The sequence below is a fragment of the Meles meles genome, chromosome 7 (assembly GCF_922984935.1).
Source record: "Meles meles chromosome 7, mMelMel3.1 paternal haplotype, whole genome shotgun sequence".
In the NCBI taxonomy this organism is placed as follows: domain Eukaryota; kingdom Metazoa; phylum Chordata; class Mammalia; order Carnivora; family Mustelidae; genus Meles; species Meles meles.
The window spans coordinates 4,034,114-4,046,278 of NC_060072.1; the positions used below are offsets into that span (position 1 = coordinate 4,034,114).

Sequence of the window (12,165 nt, forward strand, 5' to 3'; positions counted from 1 at the left end):
TCCCTTCCGTGACAGGAGGAGCTTAACTTTCCACAGAACCCGAGGTCACTAGGTTCTGGGCAGTGTTGGGTTTTCCCAGACAGCTGGCATCTCAAATCCAGAGTGCCTGGTACCATGACAGTCTGCTTGTCCCCCATTATGTGTCGAGCCGGGCACGCAGGCCTTGACACACTTCTCTGTATGATGATGACCCTGGCCTTTTACATTTTCTTCAGCAAAGCCCATTTATTTATTTTATTTTACTTTTTGAGAGAGAGAGAGAACATGAGGGAGCCAGCACGCACACATGTGTGAGCAGGGGGAAGGGGCAGAGGGAGGAAGGGAATCTTACACCCAGCACAGAGCCCGACACTGGGCTCGACCTTACTATCCTGAGATCATGACCTGAGTGGAAATCAAGAGGCAGACTCTTAACTGACTGAGCTACCCAGGCGCCCCAGCAAAGCCCATTGTTTAACCTACGCCATATCCGAAGTTTGTTCTGAGCTCATTGCGTAACAGATGGTGACCCCAAAGAGACCCATCTGACCTAAGTAATGACCATGAAGGAACTCACCTGGCAGGATAAAAACCCTAGGAGCGGCTGGAGTAATGGCAGAGGTCGGTGTTTCCAGTTGACTTAACTTGGTATTCCTCATTAATCTTGTTTTTGCTGCTTTGAATGGAATTCTTAAGGGAGATAATAGAATTTCAATATGGAACTTTCATTTCAAAATATATGAGTCCTAGAGCAAAGGAACTGTGTGTTACTTATTGTTATAACTCTGGCACCTGGCAGAGGAAGTGTTCCTTCAGTGAATTTGTATTACACATGAGTAAAATGACAATATTATCTGTATAGAACACGTTTGTCCTTTTCCACATGAAAACTGGCATTTCTTCTCTTTCCTGGTGTTATACACTGAAAAAGAATTGTGTTTTTTACTTTGAAACACTCCTGGTTTTAGATCACTTAGTAATAGAGTAAGAAAGGTTCATCTTGCTCTAGTACACAGGGTGAACAGGGGAAGGTTAGAGGTGAAAGCAGCTGAAGGCTAGCACAGCACTTGTATTTAGTGATAAAATGAATGGAGCGAGACTTTTGCGAAGTCTTAGTCCCACCGGCCCATTGTTGTGTTGCAGGTTCCTATGCTATTGTAACACCAAGTCACTGTCCTGAAATCACTGTGTGATTGTCTGCCTCCCACCAGCCCTCAGTCTTTGAGAGCAGAGACTCTGTCTGTTCATCATTATTTTTTAAGATTGATTTATTTATTTGAGAGAGAGAGCGTACACACACAAGTGGGGGGCAGAGCAGAGTAAGTGGGAAAGATGGCATCCCAAGCAAACTTCCCAACGAGTGGCTCTGTCCCAGGACCTATTAGATCGTGACCTGAGCTGAAATCACGAGGCAGATGCTCAACCAACTGAGCCACCCAGATGCCCCTTCTGTTTGTTATTATATCTCTCGTACCTGGTACAAGATAGCCAGAGAATAAGCATTCATTGAATGAATGAGTTTGAGGAACACATATGAGATATGTGAGGTCTTTGGAAATCAACCCTTAGAAGTTACCAGAGTAAGCTTACTGGAGGTTAGCTATCTAGTAAATGGTGAAGCCAGCATTTGAACCTTGACTCTTAAAATCACAAAGCTCTATCCCTTACTGCCTTTTCAGAGTTAAACATTGCTCTTACGAGTGTTTTCATAAGGTTATATTTGATATGCTTCAAATTTGGAATATCTTATAATTCTACAGTAATTTCTAGGAATATAGCAAAAAATAATTTTGTTTGTTTGGAGTTGCTGATACTGATTTTATGTTTTTTCCCTATTTTAGGAAAATCTAAAACAAATAAAAGAACAGATAGAAGACCATAAAAAAAGAATAGAAAAGTTGGAGGAGTATACAAAAACGTGCATGTGGGTACAGTTCTTACGGCTTTCTCATGTCTCGGGTCTGGTTTATTTATGGGATATTCAGTGCTCCCTTCAGCAGCACATATACTAATATATTTATGGGATATTCATGAAATGGAAGCTTCTGCCCACTGTATCTTGAAGTTCTTACTTCTTTTTTTTTCATTTCATTGTAGATAATTAAAAATTACACTTAACCACATAAGTAAATACAGTAAGTTTTGAAAATATAAACTTTTAAGTGTTGTAATTATGGTATTGATATTTTATAATAAAAGTTAGGTCATGAAAGCTAATGTAACCTAAGTATCCTACCACCAGAACTTTTATTTTTCGTTGGTGTTTACTTATCACTAAGCCCACAATGACTGTTCTGGTTATAGCAATCGAGCCTTACTTCCTCAGTATTCAGAACTATGCATCTTCCGAATCAACAAAGAATAATCAAAATCTCTTTGACCATGTCTGGTGTTAGGCTTATTTTATTGTATTTTTCACTATTTAAAATTGATAAGCGCTATTCTGTTCCCCTGCGATGCCAGACCACAGTAGAATGTATCTTGTAATTAAATTTTGTTTTTTCTTTTTGCTACATAATTTATTGTTATTATTATTCAGGGATTGCTTGAAAGAGAAAAAACAGCAAGAGGAAACGCTAATGGGTGAAATTGAGAACACAAAATCAAGAATGTCTGAAGTTAATGAGGAACTGAATCTTATTAGAAATGAACTGCAGAATGCTGGGATTGACAACCATGAGGGGAACCGTCAGCAAAAGAGAGCGGAGGTTCTGGAGCACCTTAAAAGACTTTACCCAGATTCTGTGGTAATTAGAGATGAATCGTTAATTGAAACAAAAAGCCTAAGCTTTCTTATTTGGGATTAGGAATGTTATTAGAAAGCAGAATTATTTCTAATTATTACTAGAAATTATTAGCTTTTAGAAAGCAGAATTGTTTCAGAAATCTTTTAGTTTTGTGTTTGTTTATATTTAAAACGTAATAGAAAATAATTGCAACAAAATTCAGATAACTTTCAGCATTGTCTATAGATAAGTAATTATTGGAGAGAAACATTAGTGTGAATATATTACCCGGAAAAGTTCTAAGTTATAACCAGTATCCTCAACGGACACAGGTGCCCTAAGATAGTCTGGTCCTCCCACCCCAGGCAGATATAGCCTCAAACTGCATATTCTGCATGGTTTCAATTTTTAAAAAATAATTTTCAGAAGGCATCATTGGCGTACTTTTGAAACAATGAATTTTTATTCTGTAAAGTTGATACGTGGATACAGATACCCCCTTTTGCTGATGTATTTCATTAGCCCAAATACAGCAAAATCTAACCTGTTGCTTGGTGTCAACTTCACAGAAGTATTTCCTCTGGCATTAGGGTGGTGGCCGCTGACTCTCACGTCACTAACTCCGGTGTACACTGTGCAGTCCTTAGTTTACGAGGGCCTCCTTTTAGCTTTCCATACTGTTAGCTGCTTGAACTGTTTCGAAGCTGGCCTTGACTTCTAGATCATGATGAAGGAGTAAGGCTAGGTCACAGAATCCTTCCCCCCCAATACCGGAGAAAATGGCAAAACTAGTTTTAAAAATGAGTTTAACAACCAAAAGAAGTGGCTGTTACATCTAATGCCAGAACTTCAGAAAATGGTGATAGTCCATGATTAAAAAGAAAAGATTAAACAATAACGTTTCTTGTTCCTAGCTCCGCAGAAGGAAAAGCAACAAATTGATTACTTCCTGAGAATCCTCCCCTAATATCCCTTAATCTAGCAAAAAGCCAACACGTATGTATTTGTTTCCTTTGGTTAAAAAACTGGTGAATCAAGGAACATGAACCTCTAATGTTCTTAGATGGAAGTGAAGGCCAATTCAAAACCCTCTGGCAAAAATGGGATTTTCCCTCCCGCCCCACCCCACGCCCCCCCACCCCCACCCCATGGTAGAGGCAGTCGGTATTTCCTTGGTAAAGAAACACTGAAGAAAGAGTAGAATAGGTATTCAAACAAAAGACACACACAGCCGCAACTCAACTCTCACTGTCCCTGTCTTCCAAGCTCTAAGATGCTAGGAAATCGGAAAATACTGAGGGGCTAGAACAGAAACTACTTAGTCCATCACCTCAGCGGAGATAACCATGTCAGCTCTAGGTGAGGCAAGCGAAACCGTCAGCCAACACAGCAACTTCAGGCTCTGCACAGAGCTGCCCGCCTTAAATGTAAGCAAGGTGAAAACCGTCAGTATGGTAGGTACAGGTCCATGGAACAATGAAGAGAAATGGTAATTTAAAAAGCACTTGGAAGTCGAAGAGCCTAGTCTGGGAGAAGGTTTCAGAACAAAATCCCCCATAAGAGCTTGAATTCACAAAACCAGATTCACATATGAGCTAAAGCAAAGTAAAACGCAGAGCTATGAAAACAAATCTAGAACAAACAGTATTGCTGAACTAATAAACTGTCAAGTAGCAAGGAGGATGGGTTACGCAGCTGGAAGTCAGACTACTGAGCTAGAGTAAGGGTCAAGTTAATCACCGGTGAACGAGCGGACAGGGAAGATCAAAGAGCAGGATGATAAATATTAAAGTCAGTGATGGTCTGTCATAAAGAAACTGGTACTCCTGAAGTAAAACCTAGCAAATGAAGAAAGAGTAGAAAGATGTAAAATTGAATCTTCAGGTATTTCCAGGACGATACAGGATGGTTGACATTCTGACATCTTCCAGTAAAGGTGTTGATGTTCAGTCTAATTCTTGACCAGTCTTCAGACCTCAGATAACGCTTCTTCGCAGGAAGAGTCCCCCTGACTCCTCAAGTCAGCCTGGTCCCTATTTCGCACTCTCAGAGCACACTGTGCTGGATCACAGTGTGGATTACTGCTGCATTTTGTACGTGCTCGTAATTGCTATGTGTATCTTTCTTCCCTACTAGACGGAAAGCTTGGTGAGGCCAGAGTGTCTGTTTTATTCAGTGATGCTCACAGTGTCTAGCTGAGTACCTGCGTGTACTAGGTGCCTCACTCGTTCTTATTTAATGACGAAGAGAGTGGATGAACACTATTAGCATAGCCTTGTACAATATTTTAATACCTTTGTAAGGCTAATCTCGCCTCGCTACTCTTTGGTTTTTTTGGTTTTTTTTTTTGAGATTTTATTTATTTGACAGAGACAGCGAGAAAGGGAGCACTGGCAGGGGGAATGGGAGAGGGAGAAGCAGATTCCCCGCTGAGCAGGGAGCCCGATGTGGGGCTCCATCCCGGGACCCTGGCATCCTTACCTGAGCGGAAGGCAGACGCTTAACCACTGAGCCAACCAGTACTCACTACTCTTTTCTTTCGTGCAGTACTACATCCAAATGGATACTTCATGATGAAATCTATGTCCATTTGAATAAGTCTCTGTTCAAATATGTTTATAATTTTATAAAATTAGTTTTGGGGCTCTTATGCTTTGTTACATAAGAAACAATGAATTATATGTTCCTCAATAATATGTTTGTTTTTCTCCTTTTTTGAAACCTGCAAAGTTTGGAAGACTACTTGACCTCTGTCATCCTATTCATAAGAAATACCAGTTGGCTGTTACTAAACTTTTTGGCCGGTACATGGTTGCCATCGTTGTAGCCTCTGAAAAGGTAGCAAAAGATTGTATTCGATTTCTGAAGGAAGAAAGAGCTGAACCGGAGACATTCCTTGCTCTGGATTACCTTGATGTAAGAAATTTGTAGTATTTATTAGCACTTAGTAGTGATAAAATCTTGTCTTTTAAAGTGTGTCTTTATTGCCATAAACTTGGTAGTGATTGAAAAAAATCATAGCTTGGATGTCAGTCATTCAAATGGCTGGTGTTAATGTATTGATAGGCAAAGAATAATAATTTTTTTAAAAGATTTTTATTTATTTGAGAGAGAGAACGAGAGAGCGTGAGCCGGAGGAGAGGCAGAGGAGAGGGAGAAGGAAGCTCCCTGCTGAGCTGGGAGCCTGGTATGGACCTCATCCCCGGACCCCGGGATCATGACCTGAGCTGAAGGCACGTGCTTAACTGACTGAGCCACCCAGGCGCCCCAAGAATAATAATTCTTGATTTTATATTTCTTCCTAAATTAGCTTTGCTATAATTCTACCTTGATGATTTTGAGAACATTACTTTAGCTTACTCGCCAGCAATTTCTTTTGTTCCATAGAGAATTGTGGGAACAGTTAAGACATACGGTCTCTCCATGAAATGCCAGACCTGATCTCAGCTGTTAAACACGCAGTCCCAGAGTTACAGACATCACAGTAAACACTCAGCAGCCCTTGGTGCAACAGACTAAATTTGGGGCCTTTAAGTGTGTATTGAGAGGCGTTTGGGGATCCAGAGTAAATTCCTGGAGCAGGAACTTTGCTGTTATCGTAGCTGATGTCCTTTACTGGTTTTTTTTATTGCTCACTAAGGAAAACGCCTACTTGTTCCAGCTCTGAAGACGCTGAGCGGCAGGCGCTGTGCGCTGGTTAGAGCTCGTGCCCTAGCCTGGGCTGCCTGCCGCTCACTCCCAGCCCTGCTGTCATTACTTCTCGGTGGCTTCTTCTCATAAAAACGAGGTCATTCTTGCTGTTCTTCAGTAATCATTGCAGACGCTTTTTAAAAAAATCTTTTTACAAACCCAGCTTAGAATTTGTATCAAAGAAGGTCTGGAGGCTTTCCTGGTCATTTAAGCCTAAAAGGATTTTCTAAATTCCATAATGTGCCACTCGTTTGACACCTATGTAAATGGGTATTATCTCCCACTGGACCCTAATTTTGAGAGTATGGAACATCTCTCATGCATTGTTTTGTTCTAACCGGTCAGTGGCAGCGTTGAATCTGGAAATTATGTCTTCTGGCTTTTGCTGAAGTGTATTTTCTTTAAATGTTACATGAGCCACTGTTGGGATTTATAGTTCCTCGGGTTCTTGTCAAAATTTTATTACAAATAAGTATGTACTGTTAATTTTTTTTTTGCTGTTATACTTATTTATGCCTTTTAAGGATGTAGTATTTGGTTTTTAGTGTATCTAATATATCAAATATTTTTTAACCTTTTAGATCAAGCCAATCAATGAAAGATTAAGGGAGATAAAAGGCTGTAAAATGGTGATTGATGTCATAAAGACTCAGTTTCCTCAGCTGAAGAAAGTAATTCAGTTTGTGTGTGGAAATGGCCTTGTCTGTGAGACTGTGGAAGAAGCAAGGCATATCGCATTCGGAGGACCTGAGAGACGGAAAGTAAGAGGTTTACATCATACTTTGGGATAACTTGAAGTAGTATTTATAAGACTAACATACTATATCCACATAAATATCTATATGTTTTCATAGGCTCTCTTTCAGAAGGAAAAGCAGTGTAAAACCAAAGACAGTTATGGCTTTAGTGGTTGTTATAATATTCGGTTGAGTTTTCAAAAAATTAATTTCTATAGTATTCCCCATTATCATAAATTATATTTTGGAAATTAGATTTATCGTAATCGTAGCCTAAATAAATGTCCTTGGTGAATCTCTGATTTTTCCTGGCATTCACATATGTAATGCATGTGTTTCTGAATACCAGGGGAAAGATTTTAGGTATTTATTTTAATTCTTCCATAGCTTAATGCAGACACTATCCTTTTACACGTTCAAGGTTTTAACGCATTTAAAGTTATAGGAATAGCATAACTGAAATGAAGTTACTGAATCCCAATCTCAAAGGAATGATTTTGATTTTGATTTAAAAATATTGTTTTACTCAGTTGAATAGTTTCTATTTAGTTAAGCAATGTTAAATCCCTAAAATTACCTGTCTTTTTTTAAACTATATTTGTGAAGTATGACCCAGTATCCAAGAGCCTAAGTTATGAATTAAGACCGGTGATGCTACTTAGTAATTAATTACATGACTTCAGGCTAATCTCTGCACCTCTAATTTTCTCATCTAAAATTGGGGAAATAATAGCACTTATTTTGTAGAGTTAGAGGGTTAAATTCAGTAATAATGTGCACAATTTCATTTGAGTGCCCAGCAAATAGCTCTCACAAAGTGCTAATCATTTTTTTTAACTTGGTAGTTAATTTACACATTAGATCTAGAATGTGCACAGTTGCAAATTAATGCAAAACAGGCTATTCTTATTAAAAGTAGGAATTTTCAGTATTAAACTTACTAACTTATCTAACATGATTAATTTTTCAGACATTTTAGTACTTCTATCAGTAATCTTTCTGAGAATTCAGTCACTGTTTTAGTAATCACTGTCATTGATTTCTACATATTAAATTTAAGGAGGCAAAATAAGTGAGCTACTAAGGTATCTTATTTGACTATCTAATTATGCTATAATTGATTTTTGTATCGTTGTAAAATATGTTTTTAAAATTGACTTCTGAAGATTTGTGTGGTCAATTTAAAGAAGTCACATGAAGGCAAGACTGTTTCATCCTTTCCTTCATTCAACAAAAGTTTACAGCTTACCTCTTGTTCGCAGTAACTAATGCCTCAGTCCTCTAGACTGTATCTTGTTTTCTTTTCATTATTTCAGAATTTTAATCTGCTTCATTTGTCTTGTATCTTATAATCTAGAGACTTTTATCTTCTTCCTATGATTATTATTCCATTTATAGAATTTTCTCTGTTTTAGGATGTGTAAAATGTTTAGATAGATGTCACATTTTCACAGGAATCATTTGAAGTCTTCATTGTGCTTTTGGTTTTCCATGGACTTGATACCATGTTTTAGAATTTTTTTAACTCAAATACTGCAGGTGAAATCACAAAATGATAGTTTATATATAAACTACATACAGTGTACACAAACTATGTAATATAAGTTACAGCAGTTCTGCTAGCTGTAGTTTGAGTATCAGGATTTTTATGATAACACAGTTTTTAAATATTTTTAAATTTACATGACAAAATTTTAAAATCTGGAACCTATTTGAACACGGGATTATTTCACTTACTTGCTTCCTTTCCCATAGACTGGATGATTGTTACTCAAAAAAGCATATGGAAAGGTTTATGCTTTGCCTTTTTAATATGGTGGGGCAAAAAACAGACCCAGAAAAATGTCATTAACTAGCTAATAATTCATGAAAAGTCATTTTTCCAAAAATTACAACACTGAACAAAAGAATAAAATGCAGGGTACCGTAACTTGAAAAAAATGGTACCATCTGGAACAGAATATGGCTGAATCTAAACTTCACACTTGCTATCAGAATACATTTTGCATGGATTTGAAGTATAAATGTAAGAAATGAAATTGTAGGTATACTTGGAGAAAGCATGGAGAATTTATTCTTAATGTCAGAAAAAACAAGACCTTTTCAATATGACAAAAAAACCCAAGTCTATAAAAGGTGAGCACATTTACATAAATCTAAAGAAATTCTGCATGGCAAAAAGCACCATAAACAAAATCAAAAGACATGGCAAACCAGGGAAAACATTTACAGCTCACGGGAAAGAGCAAATTTTCCTACAAATCAACGAGGAAAAGAACACAAGGTAGAAAAATGGACAAAGGATATGAATAAACTTACTTTATAAAAGGAAATTAAATTTTCTTAGATATTTCTTAAATATGAAACTCATCCTCACTTAAAATATGGGAAATGCCCATTAAAATTACAATTTTAATTTAATAAAAAAAGAAATAGTCTTTTCACCTGTCAGATTGATCAGTGTTAAAAAAGTTTGGTTAACACTTTACGAGGAAAGAGGCCCTCCCACTTACTGCTGTGGGAGTATAAATTTGTATCATTTCCATGAAGGGCAGTTCTACCGGTTGCGGTTTTTAGGAACTTCACTTACAGATAAACTCACATGTATGTGAAATGGTACATATACAAGATTTATTTATTGAACACTGTTACGTAACAGGAAAAATTGGAAACAATCCAGATAAGACTAGTCCAATAAAATTATAGTGCTTTCATAGAAAGGAACACTATGCAACCTTAAATAAGAATAAAATTCTCTATATACAAGCATGAGACAGTCTCCAAGATCTATTCAGTTTTTCTTAAAGTAATATGTAGACTAGTGTATAGTTTGTGACCATCTGTGTAAAATAATGAGAAAATAAGAGATATGCATGTATCAGTTTATGAAAAACATTTCTGGGAGAATCCATAAGAAATTCACAGCATTGATTATTTCTTGGGAGGAAGGCACATGGGTGGCAAGGGCCAGGGGAGTTTTTCACTCTACAGTCTCGTATCTTTTGAACTTTGAAATATGTGACTCTCTTATCTGTTCAGAAATAAAATGTTAAAGTATATCATTTTTTTTTAAAGATTTTATTTATTTATTTGACAGAGAGAGAGAGATCACAAGTAGGCAGAGAGGCAGGCAGAGAGAGGAGGAAGCAGGCTCCCTGCAGAGCAGAGAGCCCGATGCGGGGCTCGATCCCAGGACCCTGAGATCATGACCTGAGCCGAAGGCAGCAGCTTAATCCACTGAGCCACCCAGGCACCCCAAAGTATATCATTTTTCATACCAATGAAAGGCAACTTTAAAAATATGTATAATCCGGGGTGCCTGGGTGGCTCAGTGGGTTAAAGTCTCTGCCTTCGGCTCGGGTCATGGTCCCAGGGTCCTGGGATCGAGCCCCGCATCGGGCTCTCTGCTCAGCAGGGAACCTGCTTCCTCCTCTCTCTGCCTGCTGCTCTGCCTACCTGTGATCTCTGTCAAATAAATAAATAATTTAAAAATCTTTAAAAAAATAAAAATATGTATAATCCACATAACATAAAAATTATAGAATCTACCTTAGCAGTTCTGAAATTCTATTTCTTAAAACAGTTGAAGTTGATGCAGTAGAATGGTTGGTAATCCTGCCGAGAATACATTTTAATGCCAAAGAATTTTTTTTCTACCCCATACCTCTTGAACTTTAATGTTATTTAAAAATTCCTCTAACTCCTTATTTTAAATGAAACCCCAGTTGTGTTAGCGAGGTTATTTTTCAGGAATGTAACCCCCCACGTAGGCATGGGACTACTGCTCAGGCCACCTAATATAAGCTATAAGTCAAGGAAATTACAGGCTGGAGATAAAAATTATAGTCCTTTTGGGATAGGAATTTGACTGTAAATCCAATGAAAATAGGTTATCGAGACTACGCTTACCTTTAGAAGAAATAAATTGTTTTAATAAACCCAGAAACTATTAAAACCCCTAAGATCCATAAATACTATGAGTTGTTGCTCACTGTGTTTTTGGAATTGAAGGAGGTGTATAACATGGTGGTTGAGAACATGAGCATAGATGTTTGACCAACTTGGACTTGAGTCCCCACGTATGGCCTTAGGCAAGTTACCCGATATCTTTTAGCCCCTATCTGTAAAACGGAAATACCGTCTACCTCATGGGCTTGTGACCATGGAATCAAATAGCATTCGTGCGCTCCATCGAGCACAGTGGAGGCATATAAATGGCTGCAGTAACAACAGCAACAGCCGACCGAGCAGTACAGAAAGAACCTCCGAAAACCACTCTTTGTACCCCCTGCTCACAGCGGAGAGGCTGACTTGCCTGAGTTCGGCGACAGGGAAGAGAGCTGGCACTGTGGTCCCACACGCCGTGTGGCAGGTTCTTAGTCATGCAGAGTTCTCCATACAGCTCTTTCTAAGCCAGCCCCAGGGAGCTCCTTCGTCAGGATTAGGGTTAGTTTTTACATATCAGAAATAGAAATTAATAAATGTGCAGTTTAGAAATTTTGGAAAATAGAGCTCAAAAAGGAAAACGAAAACCATCCCTAACTTGTTTCCTAGAATACAGTTGCCAAAGAAGATGTTCGGGCATACTTATATTCAAAAACTGTTCATTGTTGATCTGAAATTCACATTTAGCTGGGCATGCTGATTTCTGTTTGCTAAATCTGGCATCTGCCTCCGGAGGGATCTAGTGTGTACTATGGTATCTATGCTATATACTTAGAAACCAGTTTTATCCCTTAACTTTTGTAAGTTTTGTTTTTACATGTATAATTGGGTCTTTACTATGAGAACAAGTATATATTTACTTAACTTTTCTTCACTTTTTTTGGTGGTATGACTTCTGTATTTTAATTTTAATCCAGTATTTATTTTGATATTTTTTTTTTGTTAGGTGTAGGTATTAGCTTTCCCCCAGCCTTTAAATGACACATTTCCCCAACCATTAAATGGTTAATTACCTGCCCCAACATCATATATTGAAAATCTTTCTTTTTCTACCTGCTTAATTGAATTTAGTGATTTTTCATTATAAT

At 37.8% G+C, this 12,165-nt stretch overlaps 1 protein-coding gene across 2 annotated transcripts in view; it reads left to right on the plus strand.

The window, feature by feature from the left end:
* SMC1B (structural maintenance of chromosomes 1B) overlaps positions 1-12,165 on the plus strand; it is a 77,987-nt gene that overhangs the window by 25,332 nt on the left and 40,490 nt on the right. For both annotated transcript variants that reach the window (XM_046012856.1, XM_046012857.1), the window contains exons 8-11: positions 1,821-1,903; positions 2,519-2,726; positions 5,436-5,621; positions 6,977-7,156. In XM_046012856.1, coding sequence (XP_045868812.1) covers positions 1,821-1,903; positions 2,519-2,726; positions 5,436-5,621; positions 6,977-7,156 — 657 coding nt within the window. The remainder of the gene's footprint in view (positions 1-1,820; positions 1,904-2,518; positions 2,727-5,435; positions 5,622-6,976; positions 7,157-12,165) is intronic.